Genomic DNA, 24,511 nt, shown 5'->3' with positions numbered 1-24,511 from the left:
CTAATACAGCTTGTATTTTAGATGATATATGGGTATTATTTATTCATGTAGCCACTGATGCTTTCCTTCAAGAAAGAAGAAGAAAACCAGAGCAAGAGACAAAAAATGGACGGAGACGCTGATTGCCTTTTTTGTTAAACAATCACTCTTCTGAATCAGAATCACACCACTTAGATTGTTAAAGAGATATAATAGATATAGTCGATATTTAGGTCAATCCCACTATGGGCAACACAACGTAGTGAACAACTCCCCCCCCATCTCTTTAGCTGAGGGATTTTTAGGCTTTGAGAAGTACAGGGTGTTCCAGCAGAGTCTATACATATAGTATACAGCCGACTGGGACGCACACACATGCATGCATCAGAATGTACCCGTCGAACTCATATGCACACACGCACAGAAAGACAGACATTTTCATTCTTTGCATTGTTTTTAATATTTCCGTCAGTGTGGTCATACAGTACACTGTGTCCTCATCAGCCCCCCTCCAGCAGAACAGGTGCAGAGCTACATTAAATATGAGCGTGAGGCGTGGGACACACAAGCCTACAGTACACGGGATATGGCATGGATGCACTGTCATTTGGTGTGTGTTAAGTAGCAAAATACAGATGGATCTGTTCTGTTCTTCATGACAAAATTTCTGTCTCCAGTTTGGGAAGGAAAATTGTATAACGTAACATAATGTTTTGCCCTCTGCACGTTGTCTTTTTTTCAAGAGCTTACGAGTTCTCACATACTTGATCCCATATTTCGTTTTCCTTCATAAAACAGTGTTCAGATAAAGTGTGAAATACTATAAAATATTTGTTATAAGCTGTGAGTTTGCATCCGCATTCAAAACTAGTGTTGTAAGATCAAAATAGGTGGAAAAAGATCATTCTGAATTCCTTGACTCTTGACATTTATAGAGCAACATATCATTTTGTCATTTACGGGTGTGTAATTTTCCTAATAACTTACAGTTTCCTGGAAAAAAACAAAGTCATTTGGTACTATTTAAAAGATAATACACAGTGTTCAATGAAAATTTACTTTAAATTGAAATTGATCTTTTCATCTGTATCTGAAATCTGTATTTCACCTGTAATTAGTATCAAATTACATAGTTATTTCCAGGAAACTTCCTTCACAGACCCATAAAATAAAGCGTTACATAAAATTGCTTTTCTTTCCTGGCAATATGCTTCTAAAAATTGGTTTAATCTAAAACTCAGAGACAGCTCTGGTCAAAACTGAGATTTTGGTGACGAGACCTTGTGACACAAAATAATATGAAACGACAAATTAAATCTCAGGCTCAGAGAATGTGGATGCTGCTATGATTGTGATATTGGCTTTTGAGGTACTAACTGCACAAAACACTAAATGTAAGGCATATTCCACTGCATATTAAACAAGGGATAATTAAATTTCAGTGATAGCAAATGCTAAAAATATATAAATGCTATTAATAATAATAAAACTCAAAAGCTGTATGATTTTATTTTTCCACATGATCATTTTATAAAAACAAATCGAACATTTAGCTTTACTAATTGCACTCAGTTATACTTAATTATACCTCCAGAGCTCTGCCTCCATGAATTAATATGTCTGTCCTCACTTACATCAGTGCTCAAATACTTTCCCCATCATTATAACACATTCTTGAATTGTCTCTTTCACACTGTCACCGGCGTTCATTGTCATTTGTCACTATCGATTTAATGCCTCTAAAAAACACAGTACAACCTTTGAAACACCCGGAGCTTCCAGACTAATTAATATCTCATCTTCTCAAACAAGAGCTTATTTCTCTCCTTCATCCAATACTCACCACAAATACTGTATTTGTAACTTTAGAAATGTGGGAGTTGAAGCCTAGTACAACACACACAAACTCAGACTGATGAATGTACACAAAGAAACACACACGCATGCACACCAACCATAGCAGAAGCTTTGAGAGAAAGAACAAAAGTGGAGGAAAGGGTCAGTGTTTCAGCTGCAGTCACGATACAGCAGAGCAGACTGTGTAAAATACTGTAGATCTCAAGTGCTTTAAACAAGATAAACGTTGCCTTTCAGGTTTTACCCGCTCATTGTTGGGCTGTTTTGTATCCGTATGTAATTTGTCATTTTTACAATACAAAGTGTCAACGCTAAAGTGACATTGGCTGCTCTCGCGGCTAACAATAAGAAGACAATGATGCAATAGTAAAGTTTGTAATGCGACATGTTTTGAAGGATTATTTCCTGAGGGAGTTTCTCTGTAGGTGCCAAGTGACTGACATGAAGCAAAGCTTGATATAATTCAGAGTCTGACAAAGCCAAAATGAGCTTTAATGTTTACTGTAGAGGTTCGTGCAAATCAAATGCTTTCTGGGGCCTGCAGCCATCCAGACCACTGACGCTCTCTTTAAAAAAACACCAGCAGGAAAAAGGCAAATATTGGCGTCTAAACACCCACACACACCTGGTGTACTGTACTAAGTGGTAAACAAGCAGCCTCTTCACAAGCAGCAGCTGAGAAAGGCTGCTGGGTTTGTTTGTATAATGTGTTTATCTCACACTGGAACACTTTTCAAAGTGCCATAGGAGAAGTACAGCCATAAAGAGCAGTCTCTTCTTTGCCATTATTTTTGTAGCTTAAAGCAGCTTGTAAATGTCCTATATTTAACCTACATTTAAAAAGGGGTTTGTGGGAGATAAAGTCAAGCCTGTTAACATCATGTATTTTCACATTTAAATACTGAACTAGAAAACATATTACTTATGTACTGTAACTTCACTAAGAGTATATAGCCATGCTAGCAGCTCTGTGATGCTGTACTGTGCAATGACAATGCTAACATGCGGTTGTTTAGCAGGTATAATGTTTAGCGTGATAGCATGCTAACATTTGCTAATTAGCACTGAACTCAAAGTACAGCTGAGGCTGATGGAAATGTCATTAGTTTTGCAGGTATTTGGTCATAAAGCAAACCGGATTTATGATCTGATGATGACGCTCAGTGAAAAGTCAGAGGATCACCAAAATTACTACAATTCATCCTGAGGGGAACATAAATGACATTTCACTCAAAACCACAAATGTCAACCTCATGGTGTTGATAGAGGAAAAGTCAAGGGATCTCCAAAGTCAGTATGATTCAGCCTCTGGGGATCATGAATATCTGTACAAAATGTCATGGCAATCCCTCTAATAGTTGTTGAGATATTTCAGTCTGGAGGACCGACCAATCAACCAACTGACAGACCGATATTGCTATCCCTAGAGCCACACCACTAGCATGGCTGAAACAAGTCTTTTATCAATATGTGCCATTAATTTTCACATTTAAAGGTCCAGTGTGTAGGATTTAGTGGCATCTAGCGGTGAAATTGCAGTTTGCAACTATTTGAATACCGCTTGCATCATCCTCACCTTCCAAGTGTGTAGGAGAAACTATGGTGGCCGTGAAACTCTCAAAAAACGCGAAAGGCCCTATCTAGAGCCAGTGTTTGGTTTGACTGTAGAAACATGGCGGTGCAACATGGCGACCTCCGTGGAAGAGCACCCGCTCCCTCTGTAGATATAAACAGCTTATTCTAAGGTGATGAAAACACAACGATTCTTATTTTCGGGTGATTATACACTAATGAAGACATAGTTACATACACTTTGTAGGAACTTCATTCAAACACAAAAACATTTTGTCAGCTGAGAGGCTTGAGTTTTAAAATGAGGATATGAGCTAATGCTTGTTAATAATAAAATGATTAAACCCAACTTTATTGAATATAGCACTATATTGTCAATTCATAGTATTTTTAATCCTCACATGGCCAACTCTACAATCATACACCTCTTGAGTTGTCAGATAACATAAAAACTTGCAGGTTGTAAAATGGGAATCCATCCCACATGATGTAAACGCGTAATGCTGCTCTTAGGTGACAGAAAGGCCGCCAGATTTATCTGTACATTTAGGGTTCTTTGGGTTGTTTTATAATGTCTGTCAAAATACAGTGGCTGATTAAATCTAATGAATAAATGAACAATAAACCATAAAAGAAAATCCAAGTTATGGCCTTTTTCTTTGTTCTCAGTCATAACATTTTAGGAACAGAACAGGGCGGGTAGAGGGGAGGATGTGGTTCATGTTTTTCATTGCCGATCTTCAATGCCCTGTGAAAAACTTCCTGCAGAGTGATAAAACTGCAGCTGTGGTTTCTGTGTGCCTGTGCGAGGGGGAATAAATAGGGATCAGTACATACAAGACAGTGAGCTTTCCAAATCTATATGTGAGAAAGACACTGGGAGATACTTGAGTTTTAGTTCCTTCCCACCATTGCTTCCTTCTGAATTTCATTCATAATTTACTGCCCCACTGTTCTGTCTGCAATTAGGATACAGAGAGGAAACAAGGTGAGCCAAGCCCCCCTCCTTGTGCAAGCACGCACTAGTTCTTATGACGTAATGGACGACCCGGGACTCCCTGCTGCTCCCCCCAGCTGCCCTACTTTCTAGCTGCGGAGGAACTAAGTCGGCCTCTTCATCTCTTGTGCCGCAGTTTCAAGGGAGGCCAGAGCTTTTACGGTCCTGCCTCATATGTTAAGGCATGTAAAGATTAGCTGCATAAAGAACCAGCTGTGGAGTATGTTGTTATACGTACATCGTGGGCTTTCCTTTTATGTTTCACACAATAATCATACACATATCCATACTGCTCACTTTAGCGGAGACAAAGATGTTCATTTCACTATAGGGAGGACATGTGTAATACATATTTAATGCACAGAGTCAGGAGTCTGTGACTTACAGTACGCAAACATTACACAACACGTTGTACAATACTCCTGCTGCAGTGTGCCGAAGATGCACAAGCTAATTAACACCTTTACCAGAAGAAATTATACTAATCGTCTTCCTACTGTGTTTACTTGCTTATCACATATACATACGCTGAATCACAGTCTGCATAATTTGAGGCCTTAACAAAATATGATTTTAAATGCTTTCTCCTTGGACAGAAGCTACTGTAGGAGACATTTGATTAGCAGCGGTTTAGCAGTGGTGGAAAGTGACTAGATATTCAATTCTGAGATACTTGAGCATTTAAAATTGATGCTACTTTATACTCTTTCTCCACTACATTTCAGGTAAATATCGTACCTTTACTGCACAACATTTGCTTTTCAGCTATTTACTTTGCAAATGAAGATTTTAAAAACCTAAATTGAGGACATACAATACAATGCATTGTCATAGGGCTGCAACTAACGGTTATTTTCATTACTGATTAATCTACTGATTATTTTCTCAATTAATGGATTCATTGTTTGGTCTATAAAAAGTCAGCAAATGGCAAAACATTTCCATCACAACTTTTCAGAGTTCAAGATGACGTCTTCAAATATCTTGTTCAACAGTCCGAAACCCAAAGATATTTAGTTTACCATCATAGAAGAGTAAAAAAAAGAAAAACATTCACACTTTAGAGGCTGGAACCAGTGAATTGTTGCTTTTTTTGCTTAAATAATTATATTTAAAAGACTAAGCGATTATCAAATAGTAGTAGATGAATCTTATATCAATAGACTAATCAAATAATCGACTAATCATGTCAGCTCTACATTGTTATATAGTAACCCAACAATATATACAATGGATAAAATTAGCTGTACCTCAGCCAGCGACATTATTAAAATCCTGCTTACAGGTTAATACATCAGTAATCATAATCTAATTGTATAATAATATAGTATAATAATCCATGGTGAGTACTTTTACTTTTATAGTACTTTTATGTTTTTACTTAAAACTTGTACTTGTAAGAGAGTATTTTTAAATGGTGATATTACTACTTTTACTTAAGTAAAAGATCTGAATCCTTCCTCCATCCCCACAATCAGTGTTGGAGGATTTCAGATGATGCTGAGCAGCATTTACAAAAATGACTCACTGCTGGGTGGGTGGGTGTGAAGCACTGACTCTGCACACCTCCAGATGTATACTTGGCAGAGGGGCCAGATATATCATATACAGTATACTGTATATATTATTATGTGCAAGGGGATTCATTTAAGTCTAAATAAATCACTATATGTCACAATTCCTGTCAGTATGTGAAGGCAAGTTGTCATGCTTCTGTAAGCAAACAGCACATACATGCTGCCCACATGTATTATACGATGTAAGATGGTTTTAGGACAAAGAGTTACTGAATGTGTCTTAACATGCATTAAAAAAATGTCCTGTTATCTGCTAACAACACCAGGACATCAAAGTGTGTGTAGGGGTGTGTTTGTTTGCGTTGCTCAGGTACGTAGCAGGGTGGGGCTCTGTTACAGCAGTGTTTGTGGGTTAAAGGTTTCCTTTATTACATCTATTTTTGGCCTGGGCTATTTCCTGGAGTTAAGCGAGACCTTTTAGCCACGGCATGCTCTTGAGTTCTTCCATCCCACATTCCCGACGCAAAGTTACACTCAACTGTGGACCATTTCGTGCCTGTGCAAATCAAAACATTCCTCAGACTAATGCCCAACCACACCCTAAAATAGCTCTGAACACCTTTACCTGGTTTCTGTGTACAGCTGATTCCAAGAAAAGGGCACAGCTCTCTCTGGAAACTAGATACCTTCAAAGAAATGCCCTTGTGAACCACCCAGTGGGTTTGTTCTGCGTTGAAAGAAGAAAAACAATAAAGGAGAAGATTTTTGGTCATCAATCACATGCTGACAATTATTATTGTATATCTGAGCAGATTTAAGCAACATGAAAATAAGGCAGGATGTTTAAAGTGGTTTAAAAGTCAGCAGGTTTTGTTGGTAAACTGGCGAGCTGGTGATATGCTGTTTAGTCTAACAAGGACCAATGGGAGCAATTAGAAGCCAGCGGAGTCACAGTGGTTTCCCCTGTGTGTTCAACCCTGATTTCTGAGGGATAGCCCCTCCTCACTTCTTTTTACACTTCTTTTTAATTTGGTTATCCACATACAAACTACACACTTATTTTCCCTGCACCAACACAGACCAGGGACCTGTCTCATAACACAGGATTACTGCCTTGTGAGACAGGACCTTCTCTGAGTTGTCTGGATAACTTTACAGAGACAGTAATTACTTGTACAAACAAAAGAAGGTAAATAAAGTCCTTCAGGTCTCTGGGGCTTAAATCCATACTCAAGTGGACTGAGCTGTTGCCTGGGGGAGTCTATGAAGCACTAAGCTTCTTAAAGCCACAGCAAAACAATTATGGGTAGCATTGAAATATAGATTTCCCTGGGAATTGATCCTTTTTCAACCTCTGAAACTGAGTTCATCTTTCTGAGATCAAGAGCAGACAAATCCTGTATTCTCTCCTGACTGCTACGAAATGGAGAGGGAGTATTTCAAGTGTATTTCTTCTTCTTGGAAAGCTCATCCCACCTTTACTCGGGTGTGATTAAACTGCTGATGTCACAGAGGAAAAATTTACTCAGTGTGTTTATGCAGTTCAGCTGATTGTACACACACACACACACACACACACACACACACACACACACACACACACACACACAGCTGGTTAAGGTGAAGTGCCTACTCACTCCTACTCACCAGCTGCTGGGTGGGAGTTAGTTGTGAATGACCATAAGATATTAGCAAGGTGTCTGGTTTGATAAGGGTTTGAAGAGTTGAAACGATTAGTTAGATAAACAGAAAATTAATCAGTAACCTGTTAATATTATTTATTTTTCAAGCAAAAATTGGCAACATTTCTAGTTCCAGCCTCTCAAATGTGAAGATATCCTGCTTTAGTTTGTCTTTTAGGACAGCAAATTGAATCTCTTTAGGCTTTAAACTGTATTATTTCTTTTATTCTGTCATTGACTAATCAACTAATTGTTTGAGCACTTTACAACTCAATAATCAATTTGCTGAGATCTCTGGCTTTGCAAACTCACACTGCAGCCAAAACCAACCAAAGCCGCCGCCACACTATTTGTCTTTTTGTTTAAATTACACTCTGGTGCATCCTGTACCAGAGATATATTAAATTGTTTAACATTTTGGGAAATACGCTTATTTGCTTTCTTGCTTCTTGTTAGATGAGAAGATCGATACCACTCTTATGTTTGTATCCTAAATATGGAGCTACATGTACAACCAGCAGCCAGTTAGCTTAGCTTAGCATAAAGACTTTAAACAGGGGCCACAGCTAGTCTGGCTCTGCACGATGATTAAAAAATCTACCTACCAGCACCTCTGAAGATTACTAATAAACGAGTTGCATATCGTTGAGGTTTCCAGGACCCTGCTTCTAGTCTTTATGCTAAGCTAAGCTAATCACGTCCTGGCTTTAACTTAATATTTAATGGACAGATATGAGAGTGGTTTCAATCTTCTCATCAAACCTTCGGCACGATTATTCCTTAATGTTGTAACAGGTTCTTTCTCATAGATTATATAAGATGATATTTCAAATACCAGAGCAATAGTGATATGACACATGACACTGAATATGGAAATGTCAGATAATATTAAACACTAATTACGAAAAAAGGACCTATATTCTAGTAATTCTTGCTAAATTGTGGGATCCACACTTCCAAGAAGCAAGTTTACTGAGTAATCTGCAAGATTTGAAACCTTGAAGCATCTCAAATCTGGAACGTGGACTCATAGTGTTTTTCTCGGAAAGGTTTTCCAGGTAACTGATCTTAAATCACCTGTTTCTTGGAACAGTCCCCAGAATGTAATTTTCTGTGAAAAACAGTCACAGCGAGCAGACACCCAACTTGTTGTTGTAAATGGCAGGCGGTGTAGCTACAGTAGCAGCTACCCATCTGTAAGGAATGTGATCGGTCCAAAGCAGATAAGTAACAACACTTAAAGAAGATGTAATGTTTTCATAGGAGGAGAATTATCTTCAGACTGACTTGTTTTCAAAATGGTTGTCAGAGAAGTCAGCCAGCACACACACAAACACTGATTGTGCAGGCAGATAAGATAAAATAACTAACATTGGATTTGGCTAACAGATAAAAGTGCACATACATACATTATGGAGACCAAATGAGATTTTCATGCAGTTTAGATAATTCACACACCTGCATAACCAGCAAAATAGACACACTCCCACGGTGCATCGGCTATTTTCTTGTTTACACCTCTACCGCTATGTTGGCCACTCTGCCAAACTCTGCAGTAAATACACCTCAACCTACAGTAGTAAGAGTTCAGGAATTTATTACACACAACCCAACACTCGAGGCATGCACATAACGATTTCTCATACACTCCAGGTCAGCTGCCTTTGTCAGGAGGTGCAAGCAACCATAAAGGTGCCAGTCAGACGCACTTAATCACGCACGAGATGGAGTATAATCTGAATTCGTATCATGGCTGAATGCAAAAATGTTAACCTAATGAGTACTGAAAATATGTACAGAAACACTTTCACTTGAAAAATATTTTGTGTTAGTTTGCACCTAATCAGTGTTAGCATTCAGTCTAAATGTTGCTCTTTAATTAACTTTATATGTTTTATTTAACATCACACATTTCTGGTTATCATGTCATTCAAGTTACTAAACAGTGCACTGCATCTACTCAAGATGACAATGTTGCTGTTGTTGTTGATGTTTCTTGGAGGCAGGCCAGTTTTAAATGAATAAACTCAAATTTTCAACAATAGATTGTTATTATGTTAATGGTGAAAGAACACAGAGCCACACAGTTTTTGTTCTGTCACTAGTAGATCATCTCTTTACAGGATGAGATTGTTAAAGTACTTCGTAGAGAAAAATGGCCTGGATAAAGTTGACTGTTGTATGTCTTTTACTGGAAAAGTAATTCTCTAAATGGTCATATATTCATCAGTTTATTTTGTCTGAAAATCCCTAAACTCCCTCTCTATGCTCTCTATTTCACCAGCCCAGTATATTTTGAAGTGACGGTCGATGCCAAAGTGGAGTAGACAAACGTGTCATAGCCAAATACATAAAACCAGCATGTGGTAGAAGGCTGGTGTTAAATTCATTCCCTAATTAGCTCGGCTTAATTAGCTTGGACTGGGAGGGTATGATGGGAATTTATTTAAAAAGAACTGCTCCTCAGAGTGGAAACCCCTTGTTATGCATGTGCAACATGGTGCACATGACAATGTATAACTTGCATTACTGTGGTTGAAACAAATAATGCACATTGAGTTTCATTTTAACAGCTCCAGCTCTATGGCATACTGGAACACTATTTTTGTCTACATTATAAGAATAATGTTTACTTTCATGTGAAAGGGAACCCCGGCTAAAAAAGAAATGTAGACAAGAAATAGTCATGTTGCGTTTATTTTAAAAGGTCAAGGAGTGGCACTGTGGGCGTGAGTGTACAGGCACGTGCTGTCCTGTACTGTGAGCGCTCAAAGGGGGAAATATGTCACTCTGCCAGTGACATTGCAGTATGTTTCTATATATAGTAGACTGTCCTTTCTAAGAGGATGTTTTGGGCAGTTTGCAGCACATATGCCTCTGACTTAGTGTCTTGTCTCTTGTGTGTAATATTGTTAGTGTGTGTTTTGACATTTTGAGTGGAGGGGGCCCGGGACAGAGCAGAGGGCTGTCAGGCTGAGAACATGCTAATAAGGTCAGTCAGACAGAGCAGTACTTCGGTATAGCAGGCACCTAGACTGGCTGGACTGACTACCCTAGCACACCTTTAAGGAAATGGCCCACTAAACTATAATTTGCGGTTGAGTGGGTAATGAAAACAGTCCTAACTTTTGGGTAATTCATCACACATTGTCCTTTAACTCCCACACATGCAACCAGACTCCCTGACTGTAAATTAAAGCGGTAGGTACTACTGGTTACTACAGTTTGTTCCTCAAGACCTTTTCAGCAAATATTTCATGGAATAATTGTTTTTAAATGCCAAATAGTTGCATGTATTTGTCTTGAAATTGTTCATTTTGTTATTTAGTGGTTGACTAACTATATATATTTTTATATGCCAGGCAAGCTTAAGAAAGCTGGCAATCAAAAAAATCTTTGCAGAAAATCTGCACAAAAAGACAAGAAAGTACCCATGCAATGTTATCTCATTCTCAATTCTACATGGACATGACAACATTTTTACCACAAACACCTGAGGAAGACCATGTGTGGTCCAAACATTGTCACATTCATGTAGAATATAAGAAAAATTATGAACAAGACAGTAGTGTGAGGGTACTTTTTAAGCTTTGTAAAGCTTCAAGAAATATATATATATATATATAGTTTGATCTTTAGTTCATCAAATCATCAATCAATTTCTACAACATCTGTGTATATTTCCATAGCTTTTCCAGGCCTCAGATATGCTTTTCATGGTTTTACATGATTGAGGCTGACGCAATACATTCTGATGTGGAGTAATTTTCTGGAAAGGCAGTTTCATTGTTCAATTAGTTTTGAGTTATGGCTGAAGTAGCACAGTCACGCCCTTGTTAGCTGGCAGTGGGACTGTCACCTCGCAGACTATCAAGCGACCCAGTGATGTGGAAGCTGGAACAGCGTGTACCAAAACAACACCATCACACCGACAGTTAGAGAAGACACTTGGCTTTTGTTCAGCACGGGTCACTGTTATGGACATTGACTGGACAAACCGATTTTCACTGTCACCATCCGACCTGAAATCCCATCCCACGCACAGCTGATGTTGCCCCTGATTTGGTGAAACACGCTTGCAGGCCATCCTGTTATTACAGGAAATCAAATAATGTGATAAAAGACAAATATTTTAATACTTCTACTGTTTTCTCTCTGACAAAAAAATTCAGCAGTAACCGTTATGTTAATAACTATTATAAAACTACTACAGTCTAGGTGAGGGTTTTGTGATAAAGTGAAACAGATAAAGTTAGACATTTATTTGACCCTGCTGCCCCCTGTTGTTCAATTGTAGTAACACCCATAATAACGACAGGCTTACATTTAATCCAATAATAAAACAATGAACCTATATAAGATGGTATCAAAAAACATATTTATCCAAAGTCTGACACTTTAATGCCCACTGACCGCTGAGTTCTGTGATGACTCCAGCTGCTTCTTGAGCTCGGCTAGCTGTCTCTCCATGTGGTAGATATCTTCAGACATTTGCCTGAGTAAAGCAGACACAGTTTAGTAGCATTTAATATGTGGAACGTTATTGCACTTGGAGCATTTTGCCTCCAAATAGCCTTCTGGGTAGTACAGTAAATGATTTCCTTCTCTCATTAATATGAAAATTCCTATTTAAATGTATCAAAAACAACAAAATGTGTTCCTCACTTTGGGGCTTTTAGCATGTTTTTGTCATGAGATCAAAAGAAATGTAATTTAAATGTAGTTTTACTAAACATTAATTAAATTCCCATCCCTAAATAAGTGTATATAAGCACTTCTTAGTGAAATATAGATGGCATCATCACTGGTGTTATTTTTACCTGTGGACAGCCTGGGCCCTGCTCAGCTGGCAGTGGAGGCGCTTGACGATGGCTTCAAAGCGCCTGTTCTGGATCTGGAAACACACATACAAAATTCAGTTTGATTAGTTTTAATTGGGAATAAAACAGGAACTCAGATTATGATCTTTGGGTTTAAATCCTAATATCTTCATTCATGGTTTTATATTTCAAAATCAGATTAACAGTCTGCCATCTGGTGTTGCATTTATGTAAAAATATTAGCAAAACAGGATTTTTTCATTAGTATGACAAAGTTGCTGTACCTTCATTTGTTGTACTATATGATTTTCAACATATACATATTATATACATAGCATTGCTCCAATTAGTCGACAGAAAATTAATCTGCAACAATTCTGATTTGTTGATGTAATTTTCTAAGCAAAAATGGAAAAAATCCCCTAATTCCAGTTTCTCTAATGTGAACATTTTCTGGTTTTCGTGAACTTTTATTATAGTAAACATACAATATCTTTGGGTTTTGGACTGTTGGTTGGTTGACCACAACAAGACATTTGAAAAGGTCACCATGCAACCATTTGCTGACATTTTTTGGACTATACAGGTAGTTAATTAATAGGAAAATTATGAACATAATTGTTAGTTGCAGTCCTAGTATAAATACTTTCAAATATCTTTGCCATACCTCTATGTCTTTCTTTTTCTGGGTATGAATCTCAAACTCTTTTCGCAATTGCTCTCTCCTCTCAGCTGTAGTCTTCCTCATCACAGAGATCTCCCCCTTTAGAGCATCAATCTCTCTCTGCAGAAAAGAACAAATTAAATTCTTATGGGTACTGCAGATTTTTAGGGAAAATAAATGTAGGAGTGAAAGAGCACAAAAGTTCATACAAAGGAAAGGAAAGGATGTCAGATTTGTCATTTGGACGCACAGACTATTGACCAAAAAACAAAACAACAGAATACAAAAACAGTAGTGCGCATGTGCCAACGTGCATGCTGCCTGTTGCCGTAGCTCTGTCTCGTCGTCTTACTTAGTGTATTATATTTTTGCTTAGTACTTCTATTCCTGTATGCACTGACGTGATAGTGAGCAGCTGTAACAAAAGAGTTTTCCCTCTGGGATCAATAAAGAATTTCTGATTCTGATATGTAACAGTTTAAAATTTCAATATAATTCAGGATGATTCAGTTCATTTCTCCACCTTTGCCATCTGCACTGTGTTTCCATTTGGATTCTCCAAATCTTTCTTCATCTCCTTTTTCTTCTGTGTCAGCATCCTGACCAGTGCTCTCTTCTCCTCCAGCTCTTTATGGGCCTCTGTCTGGCTCGCCGCATGCAAAACAGCTGCTCTGTGACCCTCCATCTTGTTTCGGTAAGTGTTGAACCCTGCCAGTGCCACGCGAGCTTTCTCCTCCTCATCGCTTATACCAATCTGGAGGTCTGTGTTCTCCTTGATGATGGATGCACAGCGATCACACAGGACATTTGTCTGCCGCTCCAGGTGCTCCATCTCGCCCTCCAGCATTAGGATTTCCCTCATTTTAGATCTCAGCACCCGCTCTGCCAAGTCAACTTTCTTCTCAACATCTGAAAGAGTTGCCTGGAAAAGGAGGCATAACACGTTCCTTTGAACACTTCCTTTGATAAAGCAGTAATGAAATAACTGAGCTATTGTCAGAAAATCAGTCTGTTATGCATGCCAGATTCACACACTTACAATAAAACCCCCATACTTCCTGTAACTACATTACAAATAGTAATGACTAGTCCATTACTGCAGTGAATTTAAATGGCCCTTCACATTTGGTATAGCTATGAGCTATAAATTAAAGCGTAACAAATTCCTTAAAATAAACAATTTTTACATGCAACAACTACAAATTAAGTAGGAAATATAAACAAATGTACCACATGTAGTTTTGGCACCATTACATTTGACCATACTCATTTTTGCCTCTTTTTTTAAACTACTCCTGCATTTTTCTCCTCCTGCATGTGTTTAAAACTATTTCCATGACTGCAGTGGCCTTGGTACACACACTCCCTTCTTTTTCTTGCAAACTGCATTGCCCACCTAATGACCAATGTACCAATTTCTGAAAAATAAGGGCTTGAACCAATATATTTGTAGTAATTAATTGCCATCTATTATATATCTATAAGGGCACCACTTCCACTGATCTACTGTTACTACCACTGCTAATAGTTAATATAGACACTTCTTTATATAGTAAAATACTAGAAGATTAAGTGCATAATGGAGAGAATACTTTAGTTTATAAGCAATGTTAGCTTTAGTGAATTAAGCTACGGGTAAAGGTGAACCTGCAGGGAGCTGAGTGTCTTCTGTTTCTCGTTCAGACCCTCAGTCTGGGCGTAGCCGTGTTTACTGACATCCTCCACTGCCTTGGTTAATGAAAACTCAGGCTTCTCCTGTGTTCCTGAGAGACAGTTAATGAAAGTGTATTAAAGTTTCCGTTTAATCACCTGATAGTTAATGTAGTTAGCAGTCACATTTTCACTTATAAAGCATAAGTTGGCAGCCAAGAAGTTAGGTCTAGCTAGCAGTAACGTTATTTCCAAAGGTCATATTTTGATTTTAGCATGCTTACATAGATCAGACACCCCTCAAAATATTATAAATTATCAGGACTCTAAACATGTAGCTAGTCCATAGCTATTTGGGTTATAGCTACAGTTAAACTAGCACAAAAAAAGTTAATAACGAATTCAAAGTGTCAAAACAGGTCTAAAATGAGCTAACATTAGCTAATAATTAGCTAACAAAGCTAGCTAAGATAAATCGCCTTTCATAGGCTCAGTTGCTTAAACACAATTTAATTTTTGTTTTTATCAGTAAGACTCTTTAACTAATTAATATCATCTTACCATTTTCACTGGCTCTAAAGTTTGACATTTTGACATCAGTTAGCTATGTGAGCTAGCGTTAAACGTTGGCTAATCTGAGGCCCAGTTTTGGCTAGATTAACGTTTAAAGTTTGACGCTATCTAGCTGATATAAAAATGTCAAACTTTAGAGGCAGTGAAGGTGGTAAGGTAACTCATTTTATATTAACTAGTTTAATGCTTATTGACAAAAAAATAAATAAAATTTGTGTTTGACTGTTTAAGCAACCTGTGAAATGCGATTTAATAAAAAGAAACACGCTAATGTTAACTTTGTTAGCCAATTATTAGCCCAACTGCCGATACAATGAAACTACACTTCCCAGAGTTCACTCCTTGAGACTCCTCGACCTCGTTCCCCAAACTACATCCGGTCTCTACGGCAAGTAACAGTAGCAATGACAGTTATTGTAAATACTTGAACAACATGAGTGAATATTGTTTTACTTTACTCATTGCTCTCTAAATGTAGTCAAATGCTCGTCAATCGCTGGTTTCGGCTGTGCTCTTTGTGTAGCCGTGTAGTTAACAGCAGCAGAGGAGGATGGAGGACACTGTCAGGACAAACCAGCCTGAAATATGCTAACATCACAGAGGTGCAACACCGGGGTTCAGCAGCACCAAAACGCCTCTGTCACAGTAATTTGGGGGACTTGTACAGGACTGAGTCTGTTCAGAGGTATCTTCAACAGCTCATGGAGGAGTACCGAGACCTCAGCAAGAAGTTACAGCATGCATACCTCAGCGAGTCAGACAGAAAAGTGCTTATAAAGAAACACACAGAGCTACTGCCTCTGGCAAATGTGTTTGAGAGTATTGGACAAGCACTGAAAGACCTCGAGGAAGTCCTGTCACTTCTGCATAGTGAGTATTTTTTTAAAAATTGTATTTCTGTCAGTAACAGTTGTGAAAATATACGTAATTATTTGGTAATGGCATAGGAAATCTTAAACAGTATTAGAATGTCTTTTATAATGGTTTTGGAGGTTTTACATTTTTTCAGCTTCAACTTTTAATCAAAAACAGTTGGAAGTATAACATAAATGCAATCTGTGTTACTAAGCACATTTGGTGTCTATGTTCTTCTACAAATAACTTCCTGATGTCCTTTTTTATTGTGTTCGAACATTCATCGTGTATTTCCAGCTGTAAATGAGCTGAATTTTCTTTAATAATATTTGTTAAAATCACTCTTAAATGGCAGATTGCATCAAAATATCTTAGAACGCAAATGCCATGTTCTGCTTTCCCCCTGACTGCAGGTTCAGCTGGTGCCAAAGATGAAGATGAACAACTGACCCAGCTGTTGAAAGAAGAGGAAGCACAAATCTCCCGCAAGATTTTGGCCTTAAGAAAAGATGTAAAAACACAAATGCATGATCAAATAGGTGTAGAAATGTGTGATAGAACATGCCGTGTTAATGAGTGTATCTTCTGTCATCTCTCCAGTTGATCAAAGCTCTTGTGCCCACCGACCCTCTTGACCCCAGTAATATTCTGCTGGAGGTTGTATCAGGACGAACAACAGGAGGTATGAAAGAACACAATGTTTTTTCACTATCTGCAAACTTGAAGACGCTCCTGATTTACAATAAATTTCCTGTTGTTCTGTTTTCTTACACTCAAAATTTACCCAGCCGTAAAATACAAGTATCTACTTGAATGATTGAAAACAGACCAGCTACCCTTTGAAATAAGTAATAGTGCTGACAGACTTTACAGCCACAGTTCACCAGTATTTGGCTGATAAATAATTATTGGCACATGCCTGCATTAACAACAACATACAGCATGTTTTCTTAATATCTGTTTATGTGGTTTCAGGTGACATCTGTCAGCAGTTCACCAGAGAAATGTTTGACATGTACCAGGGTTTTGCCTCTTACAAGGACTGGGACTTTGAGGTTTTGAACTATACACCTGCTGAGTATGGTAAGTCATATTTTTGTCTGTGTTTCTGTATCATTCAACCTCTTGAGTTGTTGTGAAAATTAGTTAATCAAAAAACATTATTAGTGAACCGATCATGTCTCTGTGTCCACAAAATCAGTTTCCAGTGTTTGCCCTTCGAGCCAAGACTCCTGAGAGAGTCAAGACAGAGAGCTGTCAAGAATTAATGCAGGATCAACATATAAACTTACAGATAGATAATTCAATTCAATTCGGTTTTATTTATATAGCGCCAATTCATAACAGAAGTTATCTCATTGCACTTTTCATTTAGAGCAGGTCTAGACCGTACTCTGAGCTTCATTAATTCAGTTGTTCCTAAAATGGTGGGTGCAGAGCCATTGCAGAGTTGTATGCACATGAACAGCAGCTAATAACATTATCAATTACTGCACTGCATTGCAATAATTACTAGAATGGAGCCACCGTTAATGTTATTAGTTATTAGTTCACCTTTGTTTTTTCTGCTGTGACAAGTCAAAATGTCTGAAGTTTGGGAACAACTACATTAAGTGGCTGTGTCTCTCAGGTGGTTTGCACCACGCAGCAGTGAGAATAGCTGGGGACAATGTGTACAGACATCTGAAGCATGAAGGAGGAACACACCGGGTGCAAAGGATCCCTGAGGTGGGCCTCTCCTCCAGGATGCAGCGAATCCACACAGGAACCATGACTGTCATCATCCTGCCTCAGCCAGTAGAGGTACACTCTACTGTCTCTTCATTAGCTGCTTTTTCATCAGTCTGTGTTTAATAGCGTGATTAAAAAGCATATATCTATTTATGTCCTATGTATTTTTTGTTCATAGTTTGATGTCCACGTTGATCCAAAGGATCTTCGCATTGACACATTCAGATCTCGAGGTGCTGGGGGCCAAAGTGTCAACACAACAGACAGTGCAGTGCGCATCGTTCACCTCCCCACCGGTAAAACATGTCAGAACAGCTCTCAAGCTACTCCAGACTTTTTAACATTTAGAGACATTTCTGCTTTCATGTCATATAAACATCAGGCCTTGTTGCCTACCCTCCCAACAGGTATAACAGCAGAGTGTCAGCAGACTCGCTCTCAGCTGCAAAACAGAGACACCGCCATGCGTGTGCTGAAGGCCAGGCTTTACCAGAGCATGATGGGTAAAGAGACCGAGCAGAGGCATACAGCACGAAAGCAGCAGGTGAGTGAACTCCTCTCGCATATCTCATTTAACAAAACAGGGAAATGTATGTAATATTCACAGATTTTTGTCCTTTTTAACTATGTCTTCACTGCTACAGGTGGGCACACGTTCTCAGTCAGAGAGGATTCGTACCTACAACTTCAGCCAGGATCGTGTCACAGACCACAGGACTGGATATGTTACTAGAGACATTAAGGTTAGATATTAAGGGCGTCTTAGTGTGCCTCCAAATTCTACATAAATCATAGAAAACTGTTAAACCTGTACATTTTATGTTTCTCATTCTTGTAATTTTCAACCAGCAAACTTCTCTTGTAAAACAGGCATTTGCCAAACTGATTTTAACAGTCAAATCTTTATTTTTATTGCCTTTTATAGTCAGTTTTTTTTGTTTTGTTTTTACTCCAACTCTTTCTCATGATTCAAAATCAATCTCGTGTTCTGGTCCATGTTTAGGACTTCATGAGAGGAGGAGAGGCTCTCCATGATCTGATCTCTGACGTACTTGAACACGCAGAGAGGGAGGCTCTTCTGGAGGTGGTGGAGAGCAGCAGCAGCAGTCTGAAACCACCAGAGTCTGGACAGTCTGCAGACTGACACCCACCAAAACTTACTGTGTACTGAACATACAGTATGTCATTTGGTGGATGCTTTTCTCCAACGCATCGTACAGTACTGTGACTACATACCAGGGCTGAAACATATATTATTTTAATATTAATATTGCAATTTATGCTTGTGCAATAGTCACATTGCAAATGATGTGATGTAAGACCAACTGCAGCTCACTCATAATTAAGAGGTTTTTATTTTCTTTTATTTACTGTAATAAAATATTAAATTATGTATTTTGTGTCATGGTAATTCACTAAATAATGCTACAGCTTCATAAATGAGCAATATTTATTTCTAAATGATTAATACTTTAAACTAGAGGAAATTTAAAAATATCCTTTAAGACTACTCATAAAGATGAGTCACTATTTTAGGATAAACTAAGTGCATGTGCTTATCAGAGTTTTAAAATTGAAAGTTAAAAGCTGCACATATCTACTGAATATTATTGTATAATTAACAAAATGTACATATTGCTAAAGCCAAATATATCACAATGTCAATTTTTCTCAAAATATTTTTAGCATTTGTGCTCCAAGTGGGAATTTGGTCGTCCAAGTCATAATCATTACCTTTTGTCCTGGCAGAGTTTGTAACATCGAGCTTCCTAATAATAATAACTTCATAGTAAAGTACAGTAAAGCAGACTTTTTACATTAAACGTAAACAGACATCAGCACTGTTTATTGTTGTTAAGTATCCTTCATGGTTCTTTGCCAATCAGGGTGCGGTGAAACCACCTATCAGCTTAATACACACACTCTCACCAAAAGCATGTCACACCCTGTGTATGTGTGCCAGGTGGACGAATCCTAACTGGGGCCTGTATTTTAATTAATTATGATTATTCTTTATTCAGTTGTTTGAAAAGCTTTACCTCCACTCAGTTAAATTCTGCTGACAAAGTTATGTTTTCAGTATCTGGACAATCATAAAATATTGAGATCACATTTTCCCATCTTTAAACACTTCTATATTGTAATGATGTTTCCACAAGGATGCCTTACTATATTTTCACAACTTACGCTGGTAAAAAAAATACAGATATTGAAAATACAAAAAAGTTATTTGAATTGAACTCTGCCTGTCGTCATATTAATAAAATGATCACATTGGGATGCTGACAATATTGTATACATGAGATACAACTATAAAAGTGTTTCACACCTTCATTATGACAGAAGAAAAGAACATAGTTTGTTTCCAGTGGTAGACATGTTTAGGATTAGAAAACAAATTTTGTTTAGGCTTTTTTAAGAAACAGCTTTAGAGATTTTTTACTTTGTCTTAAAGTTTCTCAGGCCAATTTGTCCTACAAAAATGTCAATACGAGAAAAAGATGATATTTGTGCATCTTAGGTAAAAGAAAATACACTCCTAATAGATTTAATGCACTTCAAAAATCTAAATGGTGCATCAAAATGTAAAAAAAAAAAAAAAGAGTTCCTAGGAAGAGTTTTGTGTCTGTATTAGTCTTATTCTGCTGCATTCTGGCTTGAAGTTTTCAGTCGTCGTTGTCTCTCTGTCGGAGGCTCCTGGATTTGCCGTTCTGTGTCTTGTTTTTCCTGAATGAAGCAGGTCCGCCTTCCTCTCCGAGGGAAGTGATGATGCGTTCCTTGAACTTCGGTTTTGGCTCTGGCGGCAGGTCGGCTGGAGCGCTGGCCGTGTTTCCCTCAAACTGGGGCAACTGTAAGTCCACACTGGCACTGGAGAGGAAAGAAAATGGAACAGTTAGACACTAGCACTCGTATCTAGTCTATACCAATCCATGGTCTATCATATCCATATCAACCATTCAAACAGCACTTACTATGGATCCTTCTCTTCCTGGATCTGTTCCCAGACCCCATATGGATTGGTAGCTTTCGGCCTTTTGGCTTGTGTCTTCCTTTGTGTCGCTTTCTCTTTCTTCTCCACAGGTTCAGCTGTCGTGCTTTGGACCTCTTCCTCCTTTTTCGTCTCTACAGCGTCCTCTTTAGGAGCATCATCACTCACTTCATCTTCTCCCTCCTCTTCTGAAGGCTCGTCTTCTGCTTTCCTTTTCTGAAAACAAAAAACAAGGAGGAAAACTGTGTGGCCTGGATTATTTTCCACCACAGATTCTTGACAAGCAGAAGTTAAAATTCTTCTTTACTAATTCTTATTCACTGCCAGGACTTCTCTTACCCTGAAGCTGATCTTTGGGAATTTGGGCTGCTGGGTGGCTTGTTCAGGAACTTCTGAGACCTCCTGAGATGCCGGGGCCCCACTGGAGCTCTCCTCTCCTCCTGAGAGCGGCTCCGGCTGAGGGGTTGAAGGCTCCACCTGACTCTCTCCCTCTCTGTTGGACCCAGATCCAGATCCAGATCCAGATGCCTCATCCGAAGGAAAGTCTGATGGCTTCTCCCAGCTGGACTCTGTGAGGTGAGGAAGATAGAGCATGTCATTATCAGACAGTATCTCCATACAGAATAAGAAATGGAATCCAGAAATAAGAGCAGCGCACACAACAAATTAAAATAATTAAATGGTAATTTAAATAAATTTTAGATCCATAAAAATGTTTTACCTCCAGTTTCTGAGTTGAAGTAATATTTATAACCATCAGGACTGACGGCTTCCATCCAAGGACAGCTTGAAGAACTCTAAAGAGAAACACAATACTAACATATAAATGCATTTTATCAGCAACCAAAACAGCATAATACATAGTTTAAAATAAAAATGTATATATTAAAAATGCACAGAAACTAAAAAAAAAATATTAACCTCAGTCTGTCTAGGCTGTGCAGAGGCCAAACTTTCTTCCTGGAAACCCTCTGGATTTTCCCATCGAGATTCTGTGGGTAAAATGCAAAGACAACATAACACCACAACCATGTTGGAAAGAGTCAGTTTGACCAAAAAATATAAAAATACATATGTTGGTGTAGGACGGTTTCAACTGTCATGTCAAAGAGGAGTTGTGTTTTCAGGTTATCCCCACCTCCAGTTATTGTGTTGTAATAGTACGTGTGTCCATCATCTGTCTGTCCTTCAACCCAAACCTGCGCTTGTGTTTGGTTTCTGGACTTGCTTGCTTTCTCTTTCTTATGCTGTTTTTTCGCCTGGGGTTTCGCCAGAGGTTGTGGCTGTGTTGTTGTTTGAGCTGGTGAACTGGATCCTAACACAAAAACACTTAATTTAAAATGTTATCATAGAGCAAAATGTTACATATTGCATATTGTTACAAATGTTACATATTATTTCAATAAAAAGTCAAATAATTACCTGCTGACTCCCTTTCCATCCTCTTCAGATCTTCCTGATATGCCTTCAGCGCAGCCTCCTCCATAGCTGCGAACTCTTTGGACATACGTTCCTCCTGTTTTGCCTTGTCCATGCTCTTCTTTTTAATCTGCAGAAAGAAAGATAGGATGAGACGAGTGGCAGCGGCTAGTAGCCAATAAGAAGAGAGCTTTAGATTCAGAGTGTCATGTCTGGACCTTATCTCTTCTGCCAGTCCCGAGAACGGTGCCAAGACGGGCAAGTTTGTCTTGGCTGTTAGTATTCATGCCTGTGTATGTCACTGAGAACCCTCATTGATTAATACAGATTATGTATAATCCATGTTTTATAGCCGTGTAAATGTGCATCTGTGCGTTTGTGAATCAGCAAGCAGACTGAGAATCACATGGGCAGGCTTCATCGGCTTCATTCAGAATATGAAATTCAACTCACATGACCTAACACTGAATTTTTGACTCAAAAGGGGAACAAAATCAAACTTTGTTAAATTAAATGCATACATATTTTATTGTTTAGACAGGCTGAGCGGAACTGGACAACTGTAAAGTGCAGATAATTGGCCCACCATTACCAAAAATCCAGTTATGCAACTAATCATTTCAATTTATAATACTTGAAGTAAAACACTTTTTCTTTAGCTTCATTTATTTCTGGAGGTCATATCATGTACTAAATTAGAAGTTGGCAGCATTTCACCCCTGATAGTTGGAGTGATTCAAGCCTTGCTTAAAAACACAAAAGAAAAAAAATATATAAATGTTAATACCTCAGAGATTTTTGCAGCCACATTTTCTTTGTGATTCTTCCCTCTTTCATGGAACTCAACGCTCTGCAGAGCAAAACAAACACGATGAGACACATTAGCATAACGTGTGGATACTGCCCTCAGCAACTGTATCTTTTGGCCTACTTACAGGCTTATTGTCCGCAATCCAGCACTTGCAGTACTGACAGAATTTCCTTGGTTGTGACTTCCAGTAGTCAGCCCTGAAAATGCACAAAACTATGATTAGCTAACTAAACATAAATGAATTCGATTTCCTTTAGCCAGGACAGCTAACGTGGCTAACTGGCTGAATTCCTGCCCAGGTTTCATTATTTAACTGAATGTGCTGCATATCGTGACTTACACAACAAATCTCCAAGTGTATCTCGTTACTTACATTTCAAATGTTGGTGGTTAAAACACGACGAAGAATTTAAAACGAACCAAATAAAAAGACAACCGCCTTCCACATTTCAAGAATGACAACACTGTCCACTTATGATGACGCCATCGCCAGTCGCCGTGGAGACGAACCCTCAAGTTTATATATGGTCTTAAAAAAGCAACAGTGAAAATATTAAAGGAGACACATACATAAAAGTAAAACGTTTTCAATCTGATGTAGAGCTACAGGGGCGCTCAGAAGTGCTTGATTTCTAAGGACGTCGTCGAGTAAAAACTCCACCGGTTTGTTTTGATATTTTATTGCTCCCTAGTGGAGTAATAGAGAAACGACAGATGTCAGAAAATATCATGTTAAGTGACAGCAGGCTAACACAATTGTAATTATCTCCAGTTAGGCCTGTTATATGTTTGGCAAACGTGGGGTGACATGTTTTAAAATTTCTATCATAAAAGGATGATAATAATGATTATTTTGTACTTAAAAGGTGTATATTCCCATGCCCACGCTTGCCAAATTAGCACAAACTAATTGCCGCACAATGAGTCTCAGTTGGTAAAACAATTTTGCCATTCTAATGGCAAAAAATGAGCATTATTTGCTACATGTAAAACTGTCTTTACTGTCACACAAGGTATTTTTTTTTTAAATTTGTCAACACCATTTACTAATTACGTCGCTGTATTACACATAGCTTCCCATATGGTCTAGCGGTTAGGATTCCTGGTTTTCACCCAGGCGGCCCGGGTTCGACTCCCGGTATGGGAACTAGCTTTTTTCGCTTAAAAACACACGTTTGAGAGACATGGGTCTTCCACAGATTAAGTTAAAAATGTTATCAACAAAGACAACGTTCAGTGTATACTTTGCATATGTAGCTATGTACTTGTATGAGGGAAAGACCCTCAAATGCCAATGGTCATGTAAAATTACAAAAATATATATATAGACATGTAAAAATATAAATTATATGTGATTTGACTTTTTATTTTTGGTGAAAATTGTGCCACCAAACA

The 24,511-nt window shown here is 38.3% G+C and overlaps 3 protein-coding genes and 1 non-coding gene across 9 annotated transcripts in view; 2 read left to right on the top strand and 2 right to left on the bottom strand.

Annotated features, from left to right (window-relative positions):
• LOC122871783 (coiled-coil domain-containing protein 122-like) overlaps positions 1-15,507 on the bottom strand; it is a 40,272-nt gene extending 24,765 nt beyond the window's left edge. For 2 of the 6 annotated variants that reach the window (XM_044187159.1, XM_044187162.1), the window contains exons 1-6: positions 15,300-15,507; positions 14,736-14,851; positions 13,612-14,010; positions 13,092-13,208; positions 12,425-12,498; positions 12,018-12,099 (exon numbers count right to left, since the gene is read on the bottom strand). In XM_044187159.1, coding sequence (XP_044043094.1) covers positions 12,018-12,099; positions 12,425-12,498; positions 13,092-13,208; positions 13,612-14,010; positions 14,736-14,851; positions 15,300-15,327 — 816 coding nt within the window. In that variant the 5' untranslated portion in view covers positions 15,328-15,507. Of the gene's footprint in view, positions 1-3,551; positions 4,210-6,547; positions 6,650-8,481; positions 11,693-11,728; positions 12,100-12,424; positions 12,499-13,091; positions 13,209-13,611; positions 14,011-14,735; positions 14,852-15,299 lie in introns of those variants that run through there. The other 4 variants (XR_006376925.1, XM_044187157.1, XM_044187158.1 and 1 more) reach the window with 4 other exon arrangements.
• A 148-nt stretch (positions 15,508-15,655) lies between these two features.
• Positions 15,656-19,290, top strand: mtrf1 (mitochondrial translational release factor 1). The gene is made up of 9 exons (XM_044187155.1): positions 15,656-16,181; positions 16,580-16,677; positions 16,767-16,848; positions 17,142-17,249; positions 17,797-17,969; positions 18,076-18,193; positions 18,305-18,441; positions 18,542-18,640; positions 18,901-19,290. Exons 1-9 carry the CDS (start codon positions 15,794-15,796, stop codon positions 19,039-19,041), a joined length of 1,344 nt encoding a protein of 447 aa, XP_044043090.1. The 5' UTR covers positions 15,656-15,793; the 3' UTR covers positions 19,042-19,290.
• Positions 19,291-19,707: 417 nt separating this feature from the next.
• Positions 19,708-23,734, bottom strand: wbp4 (WW domain binding protein 4). Its single transcript, XM_044187156.1, has 10 exons — positions 23,490-23,734; positions 23,241-23,313; positions 23,093-23,155; positions 22,309-22,435; positions 22,025-22,201; positions 21,808-21,878; positions 21,608-21,683; positions 21,226-21,455; positions 20,870-21,102; positions 19,708-20,765 (listed from the first exon to the last, which is right to left on the bottom strand). Coding segments are annotated over exons 1-10 (1,254 nt in total). The 5' UTR covers positions 23,492-23,734; the 3' UTR covers positions 19,708-20,563.
• Positions 23,735-24,191: 457 nt separating this feature from the next.
• On the top strand, positions 24,192-24,263 carry trnae-uuc. Its single transcript has one exon. It is a non-coding gene; the product is annotated as a tRNA-Glu (tRNA).
• The last annotated feature ends 248 nt before the right edge of the window (positions 24,264-24,511 follow it).

The sequence above is a fragment of the Siniperca chuatsi genome, linkage group LG24 (assembly GCF_020085105.1).
Source record: "Siniperca chuatsi isolate FFG_IHB_CAS linkage group LG24, ASM2008510v1, whole genome shotgun sequence".
NCBI classification, from domain to species: Eukaryota; Metazoa; Chordata; class Actinopteri; order Centrarchiformes; family Sinipercidae; genus Siniperca; species Siniperca chuatsi.
This window is presented reverse-complemented; position numbering and strand designations above follow the sequence as displayed.

What these genes read in the sequence shown, in the direction of transcription:
- mtrf1 (XM_044187155.1), top strand. Translation starts at nt 15,794, where the DNA reads ATGCTCGTCAATCGCTGGTTTCGGCTGTGCTCTTTGTGTAGCCGTGTA. An exon ending in TTTTGGCCTTAAGAAAAGAT is followed by an intron (nt 16,678 to 16,766) that starts GTAAAAACACAA and finishes TCATCTCTCCAG; the next exon opens with TTGATCAAAGCTCTTGTGCC. An exon ending in TCCTGCCTCAGCCAGTAGAG is followed by an intron (nt 17,970 to 18,075) that starts GTACACTCTACT and finishes TTTTGTTCATAG; the next exon opens with TTTGATGTCCACGTTGATCC.
- wbp4 (XM_044187156.1), bottom strand. An exon ending in GATGGAAAGGGAGTCAGCAG is followed by an intron (nt 22,202 to 22,308) that starts GTAATTATTTGA and finishes TTTTTGTGTTAG; the next exon opens with GATCCAGTTCACCAGCTCAA. An exon ending in CAGGAAGAGAAGGATCCATA is followed by an intron (nt 20,766 to 20,869) that starts GTAAGTGCTGTT and finishes TTTCCTCTCCAG; the next exon opens with TGCCAGTGTGGACTTACAGT.